The 27,584-nt window shown below is 38.8% G+C and overlaps 1 protein-coding gene across 5 annotated transcripts in view; it reads right to left on the bottom strand.

Moving 5' to 3' along the window:
• COL14A1 (collagen type XIV alpha 1 chain) overlaps positions 1-27,584 on the bottom strand; it is a 114,611-nt gene that overhangs the window by 2,559 nt on the left and 84,468 nt on the right. For all 5 annotated transcript variants that reach the window (XM_038129163.1, XM_038129159.1, XM_038129160.1 and 2 more), the window contains 12 exons: positions 25,608-25,685; positions 25,241-25,327; positions 20,332-20,385; positions 19,833-19,928; positions 18,525-18,578; positions 18,034-18,087; positions 12,257-12,310; positions 11,330-11,401; positions 9,240-9,275; positions 8,734-8,800; positions 8,029-8,217; positions 794-871 (listed from right to left, as the gene is read on the bottom strand). In XM_038129163.1, coding sequence (XP_037985091.1) covers positions 794-871; positions 8,029-8,217; positions 8,734-8,800; positions 9,240-9,275; positions 11,330-11,401; positions 12,257-12,310; positions 18,034-18,087; positions 18,525-18,578; positions 19,833-19,928; positions 20,332-20,385; positions 25,241-25,327; positions 25,608-25,685 — 919 coding nt within the window. The remainder of the gene's footprint in view (positions 1-793; positions 872-8,028; positions 8,218-8,733; positions 8,801-9,239; positions 9,276-11,329; positions 11,402-12,256; positions 12,311-18,033; positions 18,088-18,524; positions 18,579-19,832; positions 19,929-20,331; positions 20,386-25,240; positions 25,328-25,607; positions 25,686-27,584) is intronic.

Raw genomic sequence — 27,584 nt, 5'->3', positions numbered from 1 at the left:
TCCTGGCTCTGACTCCCCTGGGTAAGCTGAGGGAAAGACTTTAGCCTCTGGCAAGGAAGACAGAGCAGCAGCCTGAGAGGAGACCCACTTCCAATGAGCTTCCTCTCTGGCTGCTGCTTCATTTTCCTTGCCAGAGACAGCTTCAAGGCAGAACTGGAGCAAACATTTCACCAAACATCAGACTTCTGGAAAGGGATTTTCATGGGGAAAGGACAGCCCTGGATCCCTGCACAGCTCTTGATTCCTCCCACTCCCTTTCAATACAGTTTCTGGGTAATGCTGTGACTTGACACCAGTGCCTAACAGCCAGGATATCCTCCTGAGGTCAGTGCAATTTTACTCCTGTTTCAACAGGACCTGGTTATCACTCTCTCTGCTTTTTCAGGAACTAAATATAAATCCATGTGATACAATGTGCTTAATTACTATACATTTCTCTATCAACTCACATTTAGGTATGACATTAGGTCAACAAGAAAACAAATGTAACTAGTCGAGATTAATTTTTTCCCCTTCTAGAACCCATGTCTGGAAAAAATACATAAAACATTTTAAAAAGATGGGCTTGGGGAAGCAGTTTATCATAGGGAAAATGAAAATACTTGTGTGATGGGTGACACCATCATGTGGCACATCCCAACATGATATTACATAGTAAGAACATTATGACAGCTAAGGTGCCTGAACTGCTACTCCTCTGCTACTGTCCTTAAGGAGAAAGACAGAGCTGCTGTAAGCTTCTTCACATGTGGGTCAGAATGGTCTAATCCAGGTGCCTCAAATGTAAGTTTACCTGTGGATCCTGGTGGGCCTCGGGGTCCTTGTGTTCCAACACCTGGATTGCCTTTCTCTCCTTTCTCACCTGGTAGACCTAAGGAAATAGTATTCAGTCACATTTTGATCAAAAGTGTGAGAAGTGTTTATTATTTAGCCAGGACTATAGTTCCATATGCTATTTTTTATCTAAACACAGATGGCAGAGAAGGAAGGTAAAATTAAAAATTATTTGGTTCTTTTTCCATTCCTCCTCTGACAGCCTCTGAAGGGAAATGTCATTCTTGGGGTCTTAAACATTCCTGCTGCCATGGTGGTTTCATCAGGATGGTATGCAGAGGCATCAGCCAGTTTCCAAGCTGCACTTCCTGTGGAAAGCTGCCTCTGGACTACACCAATGTGCAACTATTGTAATTCAGAAGAGTCTTCCAAGCCTCATAGCTATAAGTTACTGTGTGGCCCAAAAAAGTCAAATTTCAGTGCTACAGTAAATTTTCCTTCAAACATTCACTCACCAAAGAGTGGTACAGCACAAGATTGTTCATGGAGAGAGTTGTAACCAGCTATGGCAGATTCTTGCTAAAACATGAGAAAGGAGTTTCATCACAGTCAAAATCTGACCCCCAAGTAAAGCCCAATCCAAGTGTTTCCCAGTATTGAAACTCTGATATTCCAACAGGCAGACCCAGTGAGTTGTGCTCCTGCACTCACTCGTGGCACTGAATTTCCCTCTTTGTGTCTGATCTGTGGAGATCACAAATCCAGTAATTCAGGGAAAGCACTGCTTACTTCCAGCTTTCCATCTCCTTCTGCACTAGCACTATGGCATCCTATAAAAACACTTTCTATATGCAGCCATCACAATAAGCAGTGTTGAACTATAGTAGGTGTCAAAACTATAAATTCCAGACCCTGAGTTTCCACTGGTGACTTGGAAATTCTCGTAAAGTCTGTTTGATTTGGATGGTTGAAAGACACCAAATCCTGGCTGGTTTGTGGGACTTTCCCCCCATTTTCCAGACCTCCCTCCCAGCACTGGTAATTGCTCTCCCGGCTTCACAGTTTCCCTGCTTTCTGAATCAAAGTCTATACACAGCACCTTCATCAACACAGAGCAGAAAGAAAACAGCTGCTGCCCTGGATGGGGCAATAACTACAGTTCCAGCCACTGGGCTCCTTCCTTCAGGTAACTGCTGCCTCCTAGGGCAAAACAGCTGGAGAACACCTCATTTTTGCAAGGAATCATAGAATCACAGAATATGCTGAGTTGGAAGACGCCACAAAGATCATCAAGGCAGGCTCCCAGCCCTGTACAGGACCATCCCCAAGAGCCACACCATGTGCCTGAGAGCATTGTCCAAACTCTTCTTGAGCTCTGTCAGGCTTGGTGCTGTGACCACTCCCCTGGGGAGGAATTCCAGTGCCCAAACATCCTCTGGGTAGAGAACCTTTTCCTGATATCCAACTTAAACCTCTCCTGACACAGTTTCAGGCCATTCCCTTGGGTTCTGTCACTGTCACCACAGAGAAGAGATCAGTGCCTGCGCCTCCTCCTCACGAGGAAGTTGTAACTGCAGTGAGGTCTCTCCTCAGTCTCCTGGCTGAACAAACCAAGTGGCCTCAGCCTCTCCTCATCAGGTTTCCCCTCAGGGAGTCAGAGATCTTTTTTACCTTCTTAAGTTAATTTGTAATGGAAGCAAATAAGTAAATAAAGAGTCTAAGTGTGGAAAAAAATGTAATTAAAACCCATCAGTGGCAAGGAATTGCTCACATTAGGTTTATCAAATATGAGTCCACTGAACTGAAGTGGATTCAGTATCTGTGGAGGAGTTCTGGGTCTTCTGCAGGAACAAAAGGCTTCCAGGGCAACATATTGTCTGACCCAACCCCATGGAAAACAAAGGCCACACCTCTGTAACCAGTAAATCCACAGTCAGCACATAATTTTTAACCAAAGCATGGATGACCTCTTTACCTCTACAACGTTCTTTGCCACTGTCCTGATATAGTTAAGGCATTACCTGCTTCCCTTTTTTGCCTTTTATTTCCTTCAGTTGCATAATTTTGAGGGAAGGGTGGTGGTGGTGGTGGTTTTCTTCTACATGCCTGAAATTTGCTTAGCCCTGGCTTGCTTCAAACACATGCAGAAACTCAACTATTGCAATTCTCTACCTTGTAACAAGGTAAGTGTGTCCAAATTATCTCTTACCACACAGGACCTGCAGGAAAAGGTTTTACCTTTGCAAAAGGCAAAGTCTTTTTGTGTGAATTTCTTTTTTCCTGAGAAGATTGACCCATTACAACCATCTGCAATCTACACAGCTGTTTAGTACAAGGACCACTGCTTATCCTACTGCATGGTAACATTACTTGGTGACTTCAAAGGCAGCAGCCATGATGTTTTGAAATCACAGCCTGCCATGCACTCAATTATAATTATTAACACACACCAAACTACCAAACATATGTGATGTTCACAGGATAAAATGTCAGTAAGAAATGCTAAACATGGAACAAATCTACTCAGGCTAACAAAACATTCATTCTAGAATAAATGATGAATTTCTTGTGCAGGGCAAACCTTCTTTGAAAGCAAACACTGAAGGCCAAGATAAAAGCCTGTATCAGGTTTCTTTTAGTCTGATTTCCAGTAAAGTTTATCCAAGTTAAAGAGAACATAAACACTGATGCAAAAATACCCTACCCCTAAGGCAAAATGCTCATGAGTTAAAGCCATGGGCTTCCCTAAGGGACTTAAGAGACTCACAGACCTCTCAGCTCACTCCTAATAAATGACAGAATATTCAAAATTCACCCAAGTCATCTTTGGTGCCAGCAGAGCATGGCTTACAGAAAGCCAACCAGACAAGCCATCACTCTTGTGGGTTACTGCAATGGTTACTTGCCCTCAGAATGAAAGCGTGTATCAAAAGCTGCCATTTGAGTTAAGAATGCCTTCAGGTCCCAGGAACTGCTTTCATGTTTGTGCTCCGGACATGCTTCAGCAATACCATCAAACTGTCTCTCCCCTCCATGCTAACCATGGGTTTATGTCTTGTCCTCAGCCACAATAAGCAATGTTTTCATTTCAGCCCCATGGAGAACACAAGCAACTGACATCAATTCCAACCCTTCACTAAAGATAACTCTGATAGCACCAGTTATTGAAAACAACACCAAGCTCATGAACACATTCTCTAGCAAAGAAAAATAACTTTCCATGGTACCTGCATAAATGTAAATCTCAGGTGTTCCTTATGTAATTTTGTCTTTAAGAGAATACTGTTCTGTGAGGAGAACTATGTATTGCACTTAAGAAAAATTAAACTGCTACCAAAAATGTCCTCTTGTCAAGATGTTCAGCTGCGAGCATAGTGTGAAATAACACATGGTTGTGATTTTTTTCTTTTTTAATCCAGATGAAGCTAAAACTGGAAATAAAAATATTTAATTGACAAAACTGGCAAAAGTTCCATTTAATTCCACTGAAATTTTGCCATCACAGCTGTAAATGTGTCTTTTGATAACACATGTTTAACTGGCTCTTTCATATGAAGCCAGGAAGCAAATAAGGATGAAGCTGTGCTTGAGAACAGTAACTTTCCCAGTGACAGATTAGGTATTTATTGTACTTGAATCATAGTGGGATAGCCTGAGTAGCTGTAAGTTTTGTTCAGCACTTCAGACCACATAAGAGCTGAAGTCCATTCAGTAGTAGAACTGCACTTTCACAGCATCTGAAAGTTAGCAGTGCCTCAGAATAATTTTTACCATGGCTTTTCCACAAAGTTGAGAAAACAACCCATGTATTATAAAAATAACTGGAAACCAAAAAGAATAAAAGAATGTGTTGATTCTTTTGATTTCTATACCATTTTGCAGAGGTGCAACTATTTCCTGGGTACTCAGAAGCCAGACACTAGTTTTTTAAGTCCCAGATCATAAACAAAACCAAAACAAAATATGTTCAAACTAGCTGAAAGGAAAATAGAAACCAATGCTGTGAGCTAGTTAAAATTAAAATAGAGATGGGGGCTGTGAATAATCAGTGTTTGGTTTTTTTCCAAACTCCTATACTTATGCAAATAAGCAAAGAGCAAAATTCTAGTAATTTATCTGGGATTGTGTACTGTAGGGGCCTGGAAATGCAACGTGGCCTCTCAGCTGGCAACAGACACTGAGAACTGAATCTGTCAAGAGAATGACTCGTCCTTTCTCACTGAGGTGGTCTTTCTTGGAAGGACCAGCTCAGTGTGTAACTAGTGAGAGGAATCCCATCCAGGAATGGGACATCATGGAAGTTCAAGTGGAGGTTTCTAACAGAACTCCATACACTCAATCCATGTCTCTTTCCAAAGCCTCTGATTAATGCTTGGCTGAGTGACAACGTAAACAGGGGAAAAGGAGCTGTTGGCCAGGCAAGTTAGCAGGCAAGTTCACCGATGTCTCTCACTGCTGGTATTTCCAGTACAGCTCTCTTTGGTGCATCATTTCTAACCAGTTCCACACCTGCTTTCAGAAGTGCCCCCTTCTTACAGGCTGGGATTGAAGCGGTGGTAGGCAAGAGAAGTGAGAAGAAAGAAACATCTGGCCTCCCCCCACCTTTTTATTTTCCCACTCTACCAGAATCTTGTCACTCAGCTCAGAGCCAGTAACAGGCTCCTGCAGCAATTCCAACAGTTGGAGGAGGAAAAAGCAACACTACTAGATAAGCAAATAGGTGTTTTTTTCTTTCTAATGACTATTACTTCTTAGCACACTCAGCTGCAGGGCATTTTCTGAACTTAAATGTGGAATCTGACTTTCAGACTTGCTAATCTGGCACTGGGCTTGAACATTAAATTGGCTTCATATACAACCAAAATGCTGATGACATTAGGGAAAAGAAACAGATTTTACATAAAGACTTCCAGGTGGCTGGCTGGAGATCTTCAGGACAGGATGATACATTGGGTTTGCTGAACAATTCAAATGCAAGCAATGTTTCAGAACATAGCAAGAGATGGAGTCTGACTCCATTTACCCTCCTCTCTGTAGTCACTGGAAACTTAAAAGCCCTTCCTTCCATCCCGAAGCTGAGCACCTTTAGTCTGTTGCTTCCGTGTATATGTCATTAGGAATCAAGTGAGAATTGGGAATCCATGAAAAACTTCCAATCATTCTCCACAAGCATGAAGCCGGTGAAATAATTTTTAATTTTCATTTTTGCATTTTGGGGTTAGCTTAAAGCAATTCCTTAGAAATTCAGACTCCCAAGAGTCTGTAGCAAAAGGTATCTTCCTGCTCAGTAAAGTCCTAGTGCATCAAACACCAATCAGTCTGAAAGTTCAGTTGTTTCTGAAGAAATTAAATCCTCAAGGAGCAATAAATTATTCTATATTATTATTTTTGCCTAGTTTCTAAAGGAGCTCCTTCCTCTTTCTTCTAGATTTTGTTCAAGGCTCCAGTTATACAAATGTCCTAAAATCCATTTTAACTCCAAATAAACCAGCCGATTATTTAGTCCTAAAGTTTACACATGGATTCTTGATACTTGAAACAATCTCATTTTAAGCTGAAAATATTGTACAACACTCCCAACACTTGGTATCACATTTTTTGAAAATCTGACTGCAGTTCTGAAGGATGTTTGATTAGAGTTTTCTCTCTACCAAGTATAAAACTCCCCACAAGCACTACTGGGCAAAATTTATCCCTTCTAGCATCAGTTATCCATTTAGAGAGGAGAGGGTAATAGAGAGGGAAGGGGCAATATTCTTTTTAATGTCTTTTTACCCTTTCTGTACTCTGCTGCCAATGTTGCTTCCCAGACATTAATATTGTCTGCAATGGGCCAGCCCACATCGTGTTTCATTTAAATGACTGTATCTCATCATTCTGTGATCCCACAATGTGTGTCTGGACATCAGCACAGCAAATACCATGGAAAGTACAGAACATGTTGGACACATTCCTTTTTTTGTAGCCTGGTGTTTTGGTTGTCCCTTTTTCGAAGTCCTAGCTTGAAACACCTCTTCCCAAAAAGAAGGGAAACATTTACAATATACTAGTGTGGAATCAAATATCCTAAAATCAGCATTCAGTGTCTCCAGATCACCCTTTTTAAAGTCAGTTCCTCAATTCCTGTCTCTTCCAATCTTCTTTTCTACTTGTCTCACACTCCCTCATTCCTCCTCCTTTCTGGACAGTGCCTGGTTTTGCTCAGCTGAAGCAGGCAAAAGCAGGACTGAAGGGTCAGTACCTGAAACCTTGCCTCTTTTACCAAAATGGTAATGGAATTTACAGTCTTGAGGGCAAGACCCACAGGTTCACTCAAAGACTTTCTATTAAAAACAATGTTAAAATTATGATCATAATGGCTACTGTGAACTGGAACTATAAAGTTCCTGAACAGTCTTCACACAATTAATTTTTAAAATGCCATTTAGCAGATTTTGTAACAGCAACACCAATTCACTGCTTCTGAACATCACATTTGTCTCTTGGGTTTTTGGTCACCTCCTCATGTGCTGTTCTTCAAAGCACTTTCACAATTATAGCTCTACTCAGTATTATATCCTGAGGTTAGTGCTACTCTGGGACACAAAAGATAGCCAGGGCTGCACAGAAAGAGAGTAAATCAAACATGGAGCTTGTCCTGTTATTAGACAATGCTCATGGAGGAAAGGAGAATCAGATCTAGCCTTCATATGAGAATACAGAAGAGAATTCTTGTAAATGCTAAGTGTTATTACTTCCCTCTGACCTCGCCATTTCCTCTTTTTGATTCTCTCAATCTCTCACACTGGAATTTTTCTCTCTTTTTATCAATCTTGCTCCTTTCAGGTGGTCATGACTCAGAAATTCCTAGACTGACACATTTCAAGTTATCAGAAAAGCTCAGCATTTCCCCAACATACACGTCAGTTTTGCATCTGACTTTCTTCAATTGCTCTTTTGCTTATACATTTAGGGATTCTGCTCGCTTTGGAGTCTTACTAAGAAGAGACATGATATGATGGGATGTGCACAGTTAGATTCCACCAATCTTCAGCAGTTTAAACATTTAACCTCTGTCTGATCTTGCCAAAACACACTTGGCACAGCCTGCATGACTTTCATGACAGTCTCCAGAGCCTTCATTATGGTCTGTGTTAACCTCACCAGTTAATTAGTGAGAAAATGTTGCTTTCACATTTAGACAGGAGACAAAAGCTATTAGAATGTAACAGGAAAAGGAGGTATACTTTTGTATTTGTGAAGTATGAAGCCTACCTCTTTCTCCTGGTCTTCCTGGTTGACCAGGGCTTCCTGGAAACCCTTGCATGCCTGGTGATCCTTGCTCACCCTGTGGCCCTGGAGCCCCTGGCCGACCTGGCTCACCAGGAGGTCCCGCGATGGTTCGTGTTGAGACAGACTGGCTTGGAATCTGGTTCAGAATCGAGTTATATCTTGCCATATGACCTGTCAGGAAAAAAAAAGTCATTATTTTCAAGTAGCAGTGGAAAATCTGGTTCAGCAAAGTTTTTAGCAGAGTACTGGCAGGTTCTCAAGGCTGTGGTCTGTCATGCTTTGGTATTACGAAGTCGTGCACTGGTTGGGGGAGAAATAGTAGGTTAGGGAGTGCACAGAAAACGGAAGAACTATTGTGCAGGATTTTATTTTCTTACTTTGGTAAGGATTTGGGGGGCTTTTGTATTTTATGTCTATAAAAATTTAAAATTGGTGCAGCAGAAGCTTCTGTATACTGTAATAGCTTGGAGACAATTCCAGCTTTTTTTTTCAGAAGGCTGATGCTAATCAGCTCTAGTTGGACATAAATCTGGTTGAACATAAATCTAGTTGAAACATAAATCTCAACTCTCTAGTCTAAAACAAACAGATCCCCTTGGATATTTTGCAAAGTGTCATATTTGTAAGTAGCTGTGGCAGGAAAATATCCATTCCAGAGAGAAGCATATGGACTATCCGTGCACTTGCCTTGGATGAGCTGCTCACACACTTGACGAGCAACAGCCCGGACCATTGCTTGGGACTGGAGATCGCCCTGGATAACAACAGCAGCAGAGTCATGAAACAGTTTCCTGAGTCAGTTCTGTGTTCTGTGCTGACAGCACTTCGAGCAAAGAAGGATATTTATTATTGCTGAGACATTATATCCTCACAGATGAGAAAGGAAAGCCAAAGAAATTCTGTGATTTCACTGGTTCTCATCTCTCTTTTTGGCCAGCAATCAGAGGTCTGAGAAGATAACCCTAATGAGGGATTTGGAGGCATGCTTACTGCCACATACTTCCCACCTTCCAAACATTAATGTAGCTATATAAAAGACCATGTCTGGAAAAGAAGGAAAGTTTACTTAATTGCAAAGAGAAAACTACTCTGCCTGTAAACACAGAGAAACATAATTTTTTTTGGAAAAGCTCTTTATGAGACAGAAGGCCAGGCAGGAAAAAAACCCACAGCTAACATGAACATAGACTTACCCTTTCACCCCTTTCCCCCTTAGCTCCAGGAGGACCCTATGAAAAGATTTAATACAAAGTTAATTCTCATTTTGTTCTGTTCAAAAATTTTAACACCTGAACTTTGTCTGCCTTGCAGAGTCATAGTAAAGGGAGAAGAAATAAACAATAAACAAGTTTTCAGGAGGTTATGTGACAGTGACAAATACACTTCTATCATTTCAGTACTCAACAGAATGTTCACTTTTGGCAATTACACGGGGACAATGACTTTCACAAGCATTTGCCACACACTGAATTCACTTATTCAAAATGATAGCAAGGTCAGGCCAACACATGATGCATTTCACATGGCTGAAACAGGTCTCATTTTTGCACAATAGCACCCTGAAATTTGCTGTACTGAGATCTGCATCTACCATGAACAGAGCAAGCAATGGGATTAAACTGCACAGAAAATTCCATTTGATATTAAGGATGATGTAATACTGTAATGATGGTGAGGAGGATTATGGATTGAAACAAGTTGTCTAGGGCAGTTGCAACTTCACCAATGTCAGTTTTTGGGGTAGGCTACACTTTTCTCAGGACCTCCAGAAGCAAGGAAAGGTCTGTTGGTCAGAGCCTGGTGCTAACAACACCAAGGCCTTGGGTTTGATGCCTGTATGGGCCATCCACTCGAGAGCTGGACTTGATCCTTGTGGTTCCCTTCCAACTCAGACTGTTCTGTGCTTCTGTGTAGGTAACCAGCTGACAGATATATGCTTAAGCACAGTTTATTCTATCCTTGGAGAGTGGAAACTCCTACAAAGACTAAAAGACTGTTTCTAAGGACTCCATTCCATAACTCTACGTTTTGGAATAGAAAGCTCAGTAATTTTTCAGCCACCTGTTTCTTTTTCTGCACTAGAGTGCACTAGTTTCTTTTTCTACTAGAGTCTAACCATGAACAGCAGAGCTCTTGCATGACTCACAGGAATATCTACATTCTAGAAAATTTTGTTCAGTATCTGGAACATGTGTTTGGACAGGAACTGCATAGTCAAAGTGTTATATATTGATAGTAAAAGTTCCATAGTTCATCAAATCTACTTTGTAGATTCCATGATTACACTTAGAAACTATGCAGAACTGGGCATTAGATTATTATCTTTGCTTATATAGTATCAGTCAGTTTAATTTCATTTCCACTTAACCAAATGAAAATGCTTGCATTGGCCTAAATCTCCAAACCGAAGTGGATTTTGGAAAAAAATTTCTATTCTACAAATATAGTCAAAAATACACACTGTCCCATTCTGATGTCTTTAAAAGTTATATGGGATGTTTACTGTAATAGATGGAAAACAGCTGAGCAGGCTTTATAATTAAACTAGTCAAATGTTAAAATATTAATACATAATATTGTCTGAACTCTTACAGAGACAAAAAAGTCCACTTTAAATACTCTCTTTTGCATAAAATACACATTGATTTCATATTTGTATTCCTTTCTTCCAGTCAAAATGCTTTTTTTTCTGGGTTTTTTAAAATAATTTATAAAAAAACAACATCTGAGAGATAAACTTAATATTGGAGGTTTCTAATAGTAATTTTAGATATTGAGGATATAATTTCCCAAAAATTACATAAATTATATAAAAAGCCCTAGTCATTAGTCATTTGTTTTGATTTAAACACAGAGGAGCCTCAAAAGCCAGGTTTTATTCATATATTATTTTCACAGTTTGGAAATCAGAATAATATTTTGGAAATATTCAGGTCAACAAATGCTTGAATTTCCAGAGAGTTGCTGGAAGGGCAAAGGGAAATAAAAGAAGAATGTAGTTACACACAGACTACAAATTCACATAGTTGTGTTTTTAACTTCTGTGTTTTAATCTTGTGTTTTGACTCTAATCCCTATATTCCAAACACTGTATGTAAGATCAACAAATATATTTAATTACAAAGAATGAACAAAGAAAGGTCAATATGATGTTTAACTTAGCCACTAACTGCAAACAGATCATAGGCAATAAATATTGAGGAGTTCTGTCAAACAGTGAACCAGGCTCAGAAACCAACAATGCACAACAGCAGACAGTGAAATATTAGTTAGTTTTACTTACAGGAGCTCCAACATCACCTTGTGGTCCCTGACTTCCAGTAACACCTGGAACACCTGGAGCACCAGGTATGCCCTATGCAGGAAAAGAAGAAAATAGTGGTGATGGCAATCAACATCCCTGAGTCCTGATGAGAAGTGCACAGACAGTTCTGTCAGTCAAAGAAGGAGATTCCCAGAAAGAAAACTAAGGAATACAATTTGAAGGAAAAAGAGCACCATAAGCACAGCCCTGAGAAAAGCACTTGAGAAAAAACTTGGGTTGCCTTCCGGAACAGGCAGAAATTGCTGAACCACTGGACTAGATCCTGTGTTCAGGAGGAATGACTCAGTATGTTCTTTGTAAAAATGAACAAGATGGCTTGGAGAATACTCAGTACAACCAGCAGCTTCATCTAATCTTTTAAATCTATTAAGAAGGCATTAACTTTGCCTAGCTGCCCTAGAAGGCTGAGACTGATTCTGAAGGCAACATGTATCCTGCATTAGAGGCTGGATGTAGCCTCTGCTGTCTTCCTTGATTACTCTATGGGAGCACCTGTGCTCAACTCCATCCTCTAAACCAAGTAAAACTTGGTGGTTCACTTCAGCTAACAGTCCTAATTGAAAATTTTGACAAAAAGCAAGTCTTGTTTCAAGTATTAAAGGCAGTAATTCCCTCTTTATAGTGCAGTTGCTTGACAAAGAACAAGCTATCAATCTATTGACGGAACAACTCTCTCCCCTTCCCATGGGAGACATTTTCTTCTTGAGCTAAGTAGGAGTGGAAAGAAATAATACTGGACAAGCAGCTCTCTGCCAACTCTGTGCATCATGAGAATTCTGACTCCCCCTGGCCTTGCTCTATCCTCTGTAGCATAGATAACAGTGTGACCTGTAATCCCCCCAAATCCTGCTGACTTTTGCAGTAAATTCCATGGGCAGTACTCACCATTGGGCCAGGAGGTCCTTGTGGGCCTGTGGGTCCATCCTTGCCAGGAAAGCCCTAGAAAAGGTAAATAAATGCAACTTCATCAGCTTTTTATATGTCCTTCATGAATCTGTTCCGTTTAATCTAGAAGAAATTTTTTACTTTTGTTCTTTGGTTTTGTTTTGCTTTGCTGTTGTTTGTTTTTGTTCTAAATTAATACCTGTTGGTAGTGGTCTCTTACAAAAAAATTTCCTTCTCTGCCCTGGAGAGGGTTTATTTCTCAAAAAGAATCTATAGTGTGACCAAGATTTAAAAAAAAAAAAAAAAACCAAAAAACAAACCAGCTAGTCACACAATTTTTTTGAAGAAAAACCACCAAACTCTTCATACTGGCAATTTTCACCTCTGAGTGAATTTCACTTAGAACACTTCTGCAGGGAAATAAATGAGAGGGTTTGCTGTCAAACCTCTCTACCACAAGGTCACATTTCTACATCTGTTCTCACTGGTTGCAAGCATTCCCAGTGCCACTGATGAGGTGCTGAAAGATGGCAACAGAGAGTGGATCTCTCTGCCCAGCAGTGCTGCTCATGTGCTCCAGCCAGCACCGAGGTCCTGCCTCGGGAAGCAGCGGGAATGCTCATGTGCTTTCCATTAGGAACGTGCCTCAGAGCTTCCAGAAACGAGAGCCAAAAACTAAAGATAACTTGGAAACTGGAAAACAAGTACATCACAGAAAAAAAGATTGACCAGATGTAGAAGAAAATACACTCTTAATAAAGTATTTAAGTATCTTTACATAAGATAATTTGGCTAATACAAATTGACCAATATGTGCATTTTGTATTGACATGCTATAAAGCTTGGGTTTCTGACCAGCCTGGTGATGAGACAATTTTTTAATTACTACACAACCTGAACAGGTTTCACCTCTGGCTCAAGACCAGTTTGAAAGGTGGTTTATGCTGGAAAGTGTTTGGTTTATTGCTGAAATGTTTAAAAATGTTTATGGTGACACACACAGTAAAGAACTTTCCAGACCTCAGTATCTCATGGAGCTTCAGAAGAAAAATTTACAACTTTTTTGGTTTGTATTTCTTTTCCAAATCTTTGTTTCTGACATGGTTTTAGTAATGAATATAACATATACTACTAGTTTTATGCTTTGTACAATTTGGAAACTATTATTCAAATCTGCAATCATATGGCATAAAAAATGGCTGGGGAATAATATTATCTGCCATACACCTGGAAAAGTTTTTTAAAAAATCTCTAGTGGACGGGTGTTTTGATGATAAAATAAGCCACATAGTCAACTCACATTATGTTATCTAGGTATCCTTAGACTTGATAAGAAAATACCTTCATATTCCACAGTGTAGCCATATGAAGCTGACACCTTCATATTTATGTTTCACTTTTTAAAGCAAAGGTGTAAAACCTCTATTTATTTTTGCTCAGTTCCAAAGCAAGATGAAAACTCATTTGACCCTTTCAAAGGTTTAAATTAACTAGGAGGAGGGAAATACTGTGCTTTCCACTGACTTCTAGGATCTAGTGTAGATTCACAGAAGCTTCTAAAGAAAAAGAAAACTGTATGTCTTTCTCTTCTCCCACCCCAGGCAAAGACTAGAGTTAACAGTACAATCAGCAATATATTTTCTTGGAATATATTTCAGTTTCTTTCTTCTGAGAAGTGCTCTTACTCCTGGCTGCTCAGTAATCACCTCCTGTCTATTCTCCTAGGGTTTATTTCTCTTGGCATTATGTCTGTATTGCCCACAAAAGATCATCTACTTAATTTGCTAGATGTGAAAATTGCTATATATAAATCAAATAAATCAAATAGAAGCCTGGTTCAAGAAAGAGTATGGCAATAGCTATTCTCTCATGCTGGTAAAAGACTACAGGTATTTGTTTGTGCTGCCAGCAGCATTTGAAGATGATGTTACTCAGACTACCTGATAGCCAGAATGGATCTGACACTCATTCTGAACTTTTGAGCTGAGAGCAGAGATTAGCAAGTACCAGGAAACTGGCAGGAAGAGTGGGAATTTATTTCTTCTGGCTCCTTCTCCCATAATTTTTGGTGTGTGTAATGTAGAAGAAAATAGAACACAGTGAGAATTCACAAAGTTGTATTCTGAGTACTGAAGCCTTGTAGATGCTATTTAATCTCCCATTTATTGAATTCTCCTCTTTGCCTAACCACCTCTGATCCAAGGGGGATGACTGGAGGAATTACATAGCACACTGGAGGAATTACACAGCTCTGTCACATCCAGGATAGAAATGACTCTGCACAAAGCCACTGAATCTCTCCCATGGAACTGCACGTCCAAGAGCAGGGTAGGACAGATTTTGATGTGTGACCTCGGATGTAGGTCTTAGAATCAAGGTTTATATCACTTTGGAAAGTGAACTTAAATGAAGACATATTTTGCTAATGCCATGGAAAAAAAAGTTCTAGAGAAAGAGTGTAGCTCTGACACAATTTTTGGAAGGGATTTTATTTGCCAAAATACAAATGGCATCACTGGTAAAATCTCAAGGGTGCTGAAATCAGTACTGCTGCTGACCTCATTATAAACTCTTGAGCTTTCTGTAGCCTGCAATTTGTTTGAGGCAACTTGTGGAGAGGTGACTTTTCAAGTAGGACTAGATACCAGCAAAAACTGAACTGAAGCTACTGAGCCAGGCTTGAAACACTTTCATATAGAACATTTTAAAAAAAAACCCTGCAGCCTGGGACACATGACTGCCAAGTCAAGATCTGTCTTTCAACATGAAATGCTTGTTGGTGGAGAAACACGATCTGTTCTCTTTACTAAAACTCCCCTATACTGCTAGCTGCAAATATGGGGCAGCAAGAAAGGACACCAAGCAACCACAGCTACATAAAAATAAGTTGTTTTACATTTATAAAATTTTTCCTGACACTCTGCAAGCTGATGAAAGAGGAGGGGACTGTTCCTCATGCAGAGTCTAAGATGTAGATTTAAACAGGTTCGCAGACAGGTACAAAATATTGTCATGCCTATTCTGAATATTTGCTTTATTACCAGAAAAACTTTTTTTTACTCTGATTCAACCTTCCCAAAGTATTTTTATTACATCCCATTCTTCTTCATAGGGAGGGTATGTTATTATGGAAATGACCTTTTTATGAATTCACATAACTGACAGGGAAGATATTCTATTTCTTTCTAAAACCCAAGAAAAAGCAAATGAGTCAGGGACTAAAAACCAAGTTCAGAAATACAAAAAAGAAATTTTACAGGTTAGGTGCTGAATTACAACATTAAGAAAGGAAAATCAAACCCTCTCCCCAACTGATTTCATAAAGAAAATCAGAAAGTATGAACACTAGAAATCAAAACAAAAAGAAGGGAAAACAAACTGTAAAAGTGAAGTGACTCCAATTATCAGGAACTGAAGGAAAAAGAATCTCCATTTCAGCTCTTCATGAGTCTAATATCACATTATACCCAGTTCAAAGTTCTCAGAGATCTCCCAATAAATATCAGCCCTATGCTTACCACCCATTAAAATCAGTGTGATTTAGCAACCTGCCTAAGTACCCTACAGCACTACTACCACTATAATTAAAATATTTAAAGATCAATAAATACTAAAGAGGAAGAGATAACTAAGCCAAGAAAAACACAAAAAATCTCAGTTCTAGTAGTGTAATACTTGCAAAACAGTTTGGCACCTTGGCTAACAGGAGGAAACTCAATAAAAGGAACATTATACAAAAAGGCAATGTACTTCTCAGGAATTTTCCAGTTCCCCTTTGCTGCTGCAGTTATGCCCTTCAGAATTATCTCTTTTTTAACTGCTGGGTCTTCAAAGAGACTGTGGTGAAATAATTGGTTTGGATCTTTGCCCATTAAAAGCAATTTCATGTTGTCATAACTTCACAGGAATCAAATGAGTTACAACACCATAAAATCAGTACAGCATAATTATTTGTTGCCATAGAAATAATTACAGCTGGACAACATTGCATAAGGGTTGCACAGAGACAATACCAGGCTAACAGAACTAATTTTATGAGCTCTGGGCTGTTTATTCAGCTCCCATGATTAATAGCAGAGAAGAAAGAGAACACACAAACAAAGCATTATTACTGTATCTATAAAAAACAGGCAATTTATGTAATTGCCCTACCTTTTTATAGACAACAGTGGGGTATTCTACAGAATAAACACCATATGACTTTTCCAGGCTGTATCAAAAGCCTTTGCTGCACTAGTCCTCCTCAGCTTTTCTCTAGAATACCATCTGTGCAAGAACCTGGTAACTCCCACATGTGGGAGAACCAGACCACTTCTGAACTGCTGGCTGGCATCAAGGCATGGCTGAGGGCATCCTCTGCTAAATATGAAGTCAGCTACAGAATAACATCAAAGCACAGAGTTCTTTTCTCCTTGAACTGCAGGCACCTCGGCGTCCCTCACGATCAGCAGTGTAGGGGGAGGAGGCACGTAGCACTCACTTGGACAATGTTTAGCACCATCTCAATTTGTTCAGGACCAAGACCAGACAGAACATGCCAAAAACCCAAATGTTCATCAGGGTCCAGGTCTCTGTTAACCTGGAGATGAACAGGTGGCATGAAAGTTGGGCAATTTAGAGGGAAATATTCCAATGCAGTCAAAAAGAAGACATAAAACCATGCAGAACCATAATACATCACAGTATTATAAAGTAGGGGAAAATGCATTTACTTACATATTTCAATATCATTTAATTGAAAATTAGAAGGCTATTCCTCCAATTAGATTATTCATCTGACAATGATATTGCATAAATCTTTATCTTAATAAAATGCCTTTCTTTTCTTGATTTTTAGAGAAAAAAAAACCAATATTTCTCTATTTCCCAAATTATACAGTAACTTCAGTGGAATTACTTCTAGACATAAAGATATGCCAATGTTTCAATTCATAATAGTGAGTTCAAATACATGCTTTGCTACAGGGTTTGGGTTTTTTTAATAACAAGGTCAGAAAATCAAAGAATTCCCAGATTTCTCTGAAGTTCAAGTTACATTAATATTTCAAAAAAAACCCCCATGAATATGTAAATCTTGCTTAAATGAAATTGACAAGTTATATTTCACAATGAACTTCTGCTGTAGACAGAAATCTAGTACTATGCTAACAATAACTTTCCAGAGTCTGACTAATAATGAAACAGAAGTCTCCCAAAGGAGACAAAGAAGAGGACTTTTAGGCTTAACTGCACAAATCAAAATGATTTTTTTTTTACTGGCTCCTAGACAGACTGTAAGTACCTGCAGTTGTTTCATCAGGAGCAGAATAAAGTTGACTAAATTTTGGTATTACTCTTCTCCTTTTCTTCATGTCAATTGTTTCTGCAGGTATCATTCTATATTTAATGTTAAATTTCCTTGTATTGTCTCTGTTTCATTACTTAACTAGAAAGCAAATTTAGATCATTGCCTTGTATTGCATACTAATTATATAGCATTTGACAACCATTTAGGTTTAAATATGTAAGCCAAGAGATAAATTGGCAATGCTGAACACAAGTGACATCTATTTCTACCAAATGCACAAAGCACAGGCATCGTGCAGGGTTCCCATTACACAGCTCAACCCTCCTCAGCAGACAGAAGGATCTCCACCCTCCTGTGCCTGTTGGCACAGAGAGATGATCTCCGGAAAGGACTGAGGTGGCATAAATTATAATAAATCAACCATGTTGGGAAACATTTCCATTAGGGAATGGGAACAAAACACAAGTAAAACATACTCATTTTAGCTTACCCTTTGACCTTGAGCTCCATCTCTTCCTGGTGAACCTGATGCTCCTGGGACGCCCTAAGCATTATAAAAGGAGAGAAAATTATGAGATCAAATTAACAGAATCCAACTAAATTTCGAGTGAAACTGTATGACGTGTTTTGGATAAATGGAACTAGGAAGCTCAATAATGGGTGGCACCTTAGAAGGAATTCAGTAAAGAAGGTATTTCTGTGAAATGAGAGATAGGTAAACACGCATCATTAAAATGCAGAGGTGTTGAGTCTACAGAGACACAATTTCAGCATTAAAAAAGAAAGTAACCAGCTCTTCAGGCCCAAGTGAATCAGCTGCTGCACACCAGCATACCCTGGATTCCTCCTGTTTCCAAACCCCTACTCAAATTCACCCCAACAATACATTTCTCAGCAGTTTGTAAAATGTGCTTTAAACTCACAATGATGTCAATTCAACATTCAAACTTAGTAAGTGACAGGGTATACAACAGGGAATACCTGCAGGCCCGGAAAACCAAGATCTCCCTTCTCTCCCTTTTCACCTGGTGGCCCCTGCAAATAAACAATCACACATAGTAAACCAAATATATGGTTACTTTTCTATTTTTAATTGTTCCCTTAATAGTGTCTTAAAAAAAAAAAAAAAAACAAAAACGAAACCAGTAAGAAAAACTATGTTTCTTTCTGAAAGCAAACATACAGACTCTTATTTGCAAAAATGCAAATGTAGAAGTTATAAACATAAAAAATAAAACTACTTTTAAAAGGATTCATATGTAATGGATTAAAAGGATTAATAAGTAACCTGATGAAACTATAGCCATTTTGTTACCAAAAAAAAGGCAGCAATTTTCTTTTTCCCTTTAAAGGAATTGGTTTCACTTCAGGCCTTAGCAGTATTTCCAATAACGGTGAAAAAAAAAGGGTTTTCTGTGGAAACTAGGCATGTTTCTATGGTACATATGCATGAGAAGAACATAATTTTCTAAATAATAAATAAATGTTAACTGTTATAAAAAACCAATTTCTCTATGAAATAACTGCTCTTATAATTAAAGCATTCTTATTATTTTCTATGACAACATAATCAAGAATATACAGCTTTGGCAAACCATTATATTTTTCATTAGTATCATATAGGCTGGAAAAGGATGAAATTTTATTTTAATGTAGTAAATTAGGAAAAAAACCTAGCAGAAAGTAATATGTGTATTACTACTTTTCTAGGCTTGTCTGCACCCATCTACTGGAGAGGTGTATGAAACAAGATAAGTGCTACTGGTTCATTATTCTAACAATGTTTATTTATGATGAAATTCTGTGACTTATTTCACAACAGCCTTGCAAATCCAGGCCTGATCATTTCCTCTGATGATAGATTTTATGCTGTAATGAATATTATTGCCTAATTTTGGCAAGGAATATGGTGTTCTTGCTTGGGTACACCTTTCAAGTCAGAACTGATCTGTGATGAGCAGTACAGCCAGAAAAAGAGAAAATATTAACATTCTGGTCTAGTGCCATGTCACAACCCCCACTGCAATTTATTTTCATTTGACTCCAGGTTTGGATGCTAATACCCAGGTCATTTCAACCTGCAATCAAATACTTTCAGCTGACTAAAAATTCAGTTCAAAATAAAAAAAAACCAGAAATTCTGGCATAGAACCCACATTCACTAGAGGTCAGACCCACATCTGTAATTTCACCTCAAATACTGAAATTCAGATTCTGATCACAACACCAAAAGCTATTTGCTGTTTAAAAGATCATAGAAAAATGCCTATTGATTTTTTTAGGTCTCACTGGAAGGCCTTGAATAGAAAGTCCACTGGGTCCTTGTGGTCCGGGAGGTCCCTGTGGTCCAGGAACCCCAATTTCACCTCGAGGTCCATCTGGTCCCTAAAGTAGCACAGGACATAAGTTAAACTCTTATCATATGGACAAAGGCAGCTTCTGTTTGAAGAATTAAATACCAATAGAGTCAAAAACATCTGAAATATGAGTTAACATGATTAAGCAGTTAGGGTTCAATTTAAAACTGTCTGGTTTCTTTATAAACACTAAAAAAAAAAGGATGATTTATTCTGTGAAAGCAGCATTCTGAATTTTATATCTTTTATCAAGGAACAAATAGGACAAGTAATTGTTTTGGAAAGAGTCGCAGTAAATGCCAGTGACATTTCACTGTGCTTTTTCCTCAAAAATGCCAGAAACAACCTGGAATTAATTTAAAGATTTCCATGCAGCAGAGATAAACCAAAAACCCATGCATCTGTCAAATGTAGAGTGCTATAAAAAGTACCTTTGGACCTGGATCACCACGATGACCTTTGGCACCTCTGACACCTGGACCACCCTGTAAAGCACAAGCACGAGACTCACTGAAAACCAAAACTCTCAAACAGAAATGAAATCCAGAGAAGCCCAAACAGATTCTTCCTGTTCCTGAAACAGCGTTCAAGAATCAGTAAATATCCTGTCAATATCCTTCCACTGGAGTAATTAAACCGGGAGCATACTGAAGTGTGGCCATGCACAGGAACAGATTTAAACACAGATGTGACTTCTCAGAGCCAAGAATGCACACTACGTAAGAATCAAAACAACACTGAAAGCTATGATACGGATGGAAATGTGGCCATGGGTTCCCTTCCAGTTGCTGAAACCTCCTGCACATCTGTCTGTTCTCACCAAAATCACATTGTTAGAGGCTGAGTTCCCAGAAAGGCCAAGAGCATTCTGGCCTGTATCAGATACAGTGTGGCCGGCAGGACCAGGGCAGTGACCATTCACTCAGCATTGATGAGGCCACATCTCAGATCCCGTTCTGGGCCCCTCAGTACAAGAAGGACATTGAGGGGCTGGAGTGTGTCCAGGGAAGGGCAACAGAGCTGGGGAAGGGTCTGGAGCACAAGTCTGATGGGGAGCAGCTGAGGGAGCTGGGGGTGTTTAGCCTGGAGAACAGGAGGCTCAGGGGAGACCTTGTCACTCTCTCAACTCCCTGAAAGGAGGCTGCGGCCAGGTGGGGGTCAGGCTTTTCTGCCAGGTAACAGTGACAGCATGAGAGAAACAACTGTGGGAGGTTTCCATTGGACATTATGAAAAATTTCTTCACAGAAAGGGTTGTCAAGCTTTCGAACAGGCTGCCCAGGGACATGGTGGAGTCAACATTCCCAGAGGTGTTTAAAAAACGTGTAGATGTGGCACTTGGGGACATGGTTTAGTGGCAGACTTGGCAGTATTGGGTTAATGGCTGGACTCAATCATCTTGAATGTCTTTTCCAACATAAACAGTTCTATAATTCCGTGATTCTAATGACTTAGTGATAGTTTTCAGCAAGGACAACTCCAGAGCTTACTAGACCTACACCATGGTTTAGTTTAGAGCTGTTCTTAGGTTAAATGCTCTTTTGGAGATTTTTCTCTTTTTTGCTTTCTTCAGCAATGCCTACATCTGCTCATCATTTATTAACCAACTTCTGCCTTTTTTATTAGTATCATCTGAGACACTGGAGTACCATATATCTGTGGATGGCTGCCATGAATGTGTTTTGCAATAGCATCTACATGTGCTTTCTGTTCTAGGACAGCATAAATAAATTTTTTTTCACATAAATTTCCCTCTTCCCCCATCTGAGTATATTGCCTAATCTCTTGGAATATGAGCTTTACAGGTATTCTGCCTACCACTGTACTCAGAAAGGACCTTGTACAACTGGACGCCATAACTGAATAGAACTCTTTAGGGGCTACAATAAGTACTTACAAAAATAACAGCGGTCAAATTAAAGCAGTAAGAATAGAAAATGTGCTTATATGCAATATCTATGAGACTTTAAATAGGAGAAATAACAGAAATGTCGGGAAACCCCAGAGTACTGTGGCCCTTCACTGAAGGTGTCATGACATGGTCTTCACATGTGTGATCACAGAACAATTTTCCACTACCTCTCCCAGCTCTCTCAAGCTTCTCTCTTCCATCCCACATCTCTATGGCCACAACTCATTCCACCATGGCCAGTTCTGACTCTCAAATCTCATCCCATGCTCTCCATGGAACCAAGTTCCAATTGCCAGTTGCAAAATTCCAGATACTCGTATTTCTGCATTCCAATCTGCTGTCCTTTCTCCTTCCTCAGCCTTACTCCTAACTCTGAGAACAAAAAATTCCTCAGCACAATAATTGCAACTTTTTAACATAAACATAATCACAGTTTTCTCCCATTTTGTTCTCATAAATGGATCGCATTTTTACAAATAATATATGCTTAAAAATAGCCTCATGTCGAGCCATTAAATGATATGCTTTGGGATTCATGCTGAAGTTGGCACACTTGTTCATGTTGAACAAGCGTTGTACATTGTTCATGTCCAACCCAGTAACCTTGCTTGGTAAAAGCACAATTTCTAAAAGAGCATTTATTTAAGATAAAAACATCAGAACAGGCCCACTCATTTTTTTTTATAAACTTGATTTGGTGGTTATTCCCCAGCACTACTAAGCCTCTGTGATTAATTTCAATTTTTTTTTTGTGCTTCTTTTTCTGCCCAAAAATTCTTGTTATGCCTTCCCTTATTTTGAATAACTTTTTAGTAGCCAGTGCTTTCTCCCAGAAATTGGTCTTAATCTACTGTTATGAAGACACATATTCATTTTTTTAATAGTCAAAACCTTTGAAGCACTAAAAGCTTTTTTGTTTGGCAATTAAACTTGTCCAATCCTTCAATAATTTTGTCTCCTTCATCTTGTTCAATTCTGCAGCATTCCTTTCAAATGCAGGCATTAGTTTTACATGTATCTCATTTATACTTTGTGTGGGGAACTTCAGAGAGCAGGATCAAATTCTGCCAAAAATGAAGCCATGAAAACAATATCCCATGATGAAAATTGCCAGATAATCTTAACTCTAAACAACACTTTGTCTTACCTGAAATGATGCATTTTCTAAAAGGTCAAAAATTCTTTCTAGAGTCACTGTCCCAAAGAAATGGAAGCATTTTATTTGGAGGGTTTTTAGCTTAATGTCTAAAACTGGCTACATGGTAGGATCCTGATCTCTTAAACAGAAGAATCCTTGGCTTGGAGAAAAGTCACATGACATATTAATGACTTGGAGCTCTCCTGACCAGACATAGCACATATGACTTTCTGACTTTTGGTTGGCTCAGAGATGAACAGTGACTTTATTCTTTTTTGGTCTGCTTTTTTCATAGGCCTTGAACTTCTTTGTTTTTGGGGTTTTTTTGGGTTGTTTTTGTTTGTTTGTTTTTGTTTTGGGCTTTTGTTTCGTTTTCTTTTTATTTTTGTGGGTTTTTTTGTTTGTTTTGTTTTCAGAGCTCTACCATGTAACTCTGGCAAAAAAGCATCACTTATACCAGGCTGAGTTCCAGAATCACATATTTCCCTGCCTTGGCAGTGATTTTTCTGCTTGATTTTAAGCTTCCTCTTGCCTGGCACTATGCTATTCAAAATATGGTTAATCCTAAATGTAATATATAGAAGTACATTATTTTACTACTGGGTTAAGCCTTAGCAATTCCTGATCCATATATCTTTTGAACTATAACAATAGTCAAATAATTTTCAAACATTTTTCATTTTACTGTGAAATGTGGTCAAACTACTCAATTTAAGTGACATTTTAATGTGAATTATCCCATTTTTCACAGAACAGAAACTGGATGCTAAAATGTGGGAATTAAAACTTTCATCCACACTTGTTTAATAGCCTATATTCAAATAGGAGAACAGAATAATTTCTCCTTGTTCAAGATGCAGCTCTTAAGAGAATTTCCTCTTGAATTTATTTCCAGCTTTTTGTACCAGAGCTTGAATAACAGTTCTAGCAGAAAGATTTCCCTCTGAGTTGTCAGGAGGATTAATGTCTGCTAGGACCTACGCTCTGAAGGCCTTATGTGCAAGTCAATTTTGTTGTTAAACATGCATCTCATGTAATTGGTGCACTTTAACACCAAAAACATTTTCCTTCACTTTCTTCCCTGGCTCCTTCATTTAAAAACACGCCCTTGGAACATCCAGGACACAGTATGAGCCAAGAAATGCTCAGCTCAAACTTTTCACAAGAGAGCCTCATCTCAAACTCACTGAGCAAGCAGCCCTAAGATACCAATCATATTTGTCTAGTTGTAACAGAAAAAAACCATGACCATTCAACAAATCTCCCAGTCAGGATTCTTGTTAAACCAAATCAGTAATGGACCATCACAGAGCCTTTCTAAACTGATAAAAATCAGCCTTGGGATGCAAGATTGAGTTCTCAAAATTTAGTGGGCCTATATCTCCAAAGTCTGGGCTAATTCATTGTTCGAGTTTTCACAAGTCAATGAAGAGAAAGGAGATTTATTCCATCTAAGATACTACTTTGACACAGAGGGACAGTTAAATAACTGTCTTCTACAAGAGACTATCTAGTTCCACACAAGGAACTTAGACACACACTTACTTAACACCTACACAACAAACTCTTCATGAGTGCCATCAAAATGACACCACTAAGCATATGTAAAAGTGTAACAGTTGTAACAGTGTACATTTCATCATTACATGCATACATACATTTCATTCACTGGAAAATGTAAAAAAAATTAAATTCAACTTTCTACAAAGGCAGATTATTTCATTATTTCTTCCCTTCACGGCTCTTGGGTACCTCTCTGCCTTTAGGAACTTTCAGAAGAACCTGTACTTCCAGTTCTACTTTCCAATAAATATTTTACTTAGGTAGTAAAATATTTTACTTAGGCTTTTAAGACAAAAAAGTCTTCTTTCATCACATACTACACAAGTGGCATTGTCATGTTCCATATCTTTAATTGATAAGAATTCTGTAAACTGAGCATTTCAGAAATCTAAACTCCAAGCTATATTTAATACACATCTGCTAGAGTAGACAGAGAGAGGTGATTAAAAATTTGAAAATAAATGGCACTACCTATGAGGTATCTAATGCTACAGACAGATAAAAAGGGTTCCGGGTCTAAAGAATACCCCCACTGCTTCAGCATAATCCTTCTTTACTAATTCACAGCATCTTCATTATAAACTGAATATGATTTTATCTCTTTACCAGCACTTGAAAGTGTAATTTAACGTTATTAGTCATACAATGGCAGTATATTCACAGCATTGAAATAAAGGTGGCCAGTGGACTATTTGGTACAGTTCACTACAAAGCTGAATAAAACCTTACCGGTGGTCCAGGAGGGCCAAGGGGACCCTTATTGGCTTCTGAACAGGAACAAGCATGAGGAAGGGCAGGGCAATTTTCCTCATCTCTCTATGGAAAGGATAAGATAGGAGAAGAATGATGTGCAGAACTTCAAATGCTAGGTATTTTATCAATCTAAGATATAGTATTTAGTACAGTCTAAGATAGTACTCAAAAGCACCCTCTTGATTTAGAAAATTACCTCTAATTGACTTTCAACAGGACAAGTAATCCAAGCAGAGATGGGCTTTTTCGAAAACTTTTAAGCATCCATTTCCAATAAAACATTTGTATCAACAAAGTAGAAAATAAAAGGTAAATTCTGCAGTTATTGAAAGAGGTTTCTTACCAAGCCAGGAAGTTCACAGCATTTGTCTCGATTGGCCCATGAGGTAGCACAAATAATGTCAAACATCTGTAGCTGCAGCTGTTTCAAAACAAGGGTGATGTACAATACGACTGTTAGATGTAAGATCAGTGCAAAATGGAGCCATCAGCAAGCAAAGCCAACTTGATTCAAGCACTCAAGACAAAGGCTTCTGACTTCGAGCAGCTAGCCACAAAAACAACACTTAAATGGTTAATCCACTGCTTCTACCAAATGTATGTCCAACCAACTCATCTGAACTATCAGACATTACATGAACTGAGCAAAGCTGTTCAAGGTTAAATGGTGCATTTGTTGAATTTTCCCCCACTCCTTGCTTAAATTCCTTATTTTGCCCAATGGAGTCTTCAATTATCTCTTTATAGAAAAAAGGACATCAAGAGTCAGGCTAAAGAGAGTTTAGCTTCTCCAAATAACTCCTCTTAACCCTCTGGTCTGCTGTTCAGATTTTATCCGGGACAAGGTCTTCTGTAGACTATTACTTACACTGGAGCTGAGCCACAAATAATATTTCTCATGATTTCCAGTTTAATTTTACTTTAGAATATGCCCTCTCTTATCCATATTATCCCCAGGCAATGATAGCTTAAGAATGGGGAAAAGCTTGTTCACCATGTGACAATATCGGGCAGAAGAGAAAATTCCCATCACAGATCTGGGAACATGGTTTGGACAAGACTTTAATCTGCAAGAACACACACATACGCTAAAAATAGTGGCTGCTAGAACTCAGAAGCAATATAACAAATAGGACTCAATGGTAAAACCAATTATCTCCTTTACAGCCCTCACTGAACAAAGGGGTCTACAGAGATGAAGATTTCTTCTGTTACTATTTCTATTCTTTTTCCATGCCTTGTTTGTGTGCATACTGAATAGAGAATGGTATGGAACAGAACATCCCATTAAATTAACCCCACATGTTAAAAAATTCGAGGAACTGCTAGAGACAGAATGCTGGGTTTGTTCCCAATATTTTCAGTGGCATTATTTTAAGATCAGAACAGAGGAATAAATTTTAAAATTTTCTTATAACTGCATTGCTTCTAAAGCTGTTAAAATGAACTACATATGTGCACCTTTGGTTTTGCCTCATTTTTTTTCCTTATAAAATTCAAATATTATATTTTAAATAAAGGCATACTTTCATATAAATAGACATTCTCCTCACCTGCCAGCAGATTAGCTCGTTTGTGGATTTGCTGTACTACAGATGCAGACAGAGTGAGCTGGCACCACACAAAACACCTCAGACAGTTGAAGTGCAGCATGAAGGCAGCATTTGGACTCTAAGTTTGGCTCCATGGAGACCCACCCTGAGTCCAACAAGTCCGTGCCAGTGTCAAATGGAAGCTGGCTGCATGGAGAGCCACTTTGTGTCCCTCTGCTGCACATCCTTAAGCTCCTAATTCCAGGAGGCCTCACTAGCGCAGCGGCAGATAGAAGTGCAGGCACACACTGCTCTGGGACACAGAATACCTGGGCATTTGCATGGTACTGCTCTTAAGAAAATCAGACATCCCAGAAATGGGATGCAGCAGCACCAGAGCTGGTTCTGTAGAGAGCACCTTAGGTTCAGAAGTTAAGTTGTATTGCCATTTTTTTCATAACCCAGTCCATCCCCAGCTATTCTGTTATCCTGATCAATGGTAGGACAAAATTTATAGATAGGTGTGTAGATGCAATCATTTTGTCTGGACTAGGCAATCTGGGCATCCATAGGAATAAAGTATGTTGGTAAATTAAAGAGCAAACAGACATTTTCTGAAATGCTGTATTCACCAACCAAATGTTGGATGATTCAGTATTCTTTTTAAAAAAACATTATGTGGGTTGCTCTGACTCAAGCTAAAACCCGAAACAAAACTTTCTTTGCTACTCTGAAACATTTATTCATAAGTCTATGCATTCACAATGATTTTGCTTTCTAAATATCCA

This window comes from Motacilla alba, chromosome 2, assembly GCF_015832195.1.
Source record: "Motacilla alba alba isolate MOTALB_02 chromosome 2, Motacilla_alba_V1.0_pri, whole genome shotgun sequence".
In the NCBI taxonomy this organism is placed as follows: Eukaryota; Metazoa; Chordata; class Aves; order Passeriformes; family Motacillidae; genus Motacilla; species Motacilla alba.
This window is presented reverse-complemented; position numbering and strand designations above follow the sequence as displayed.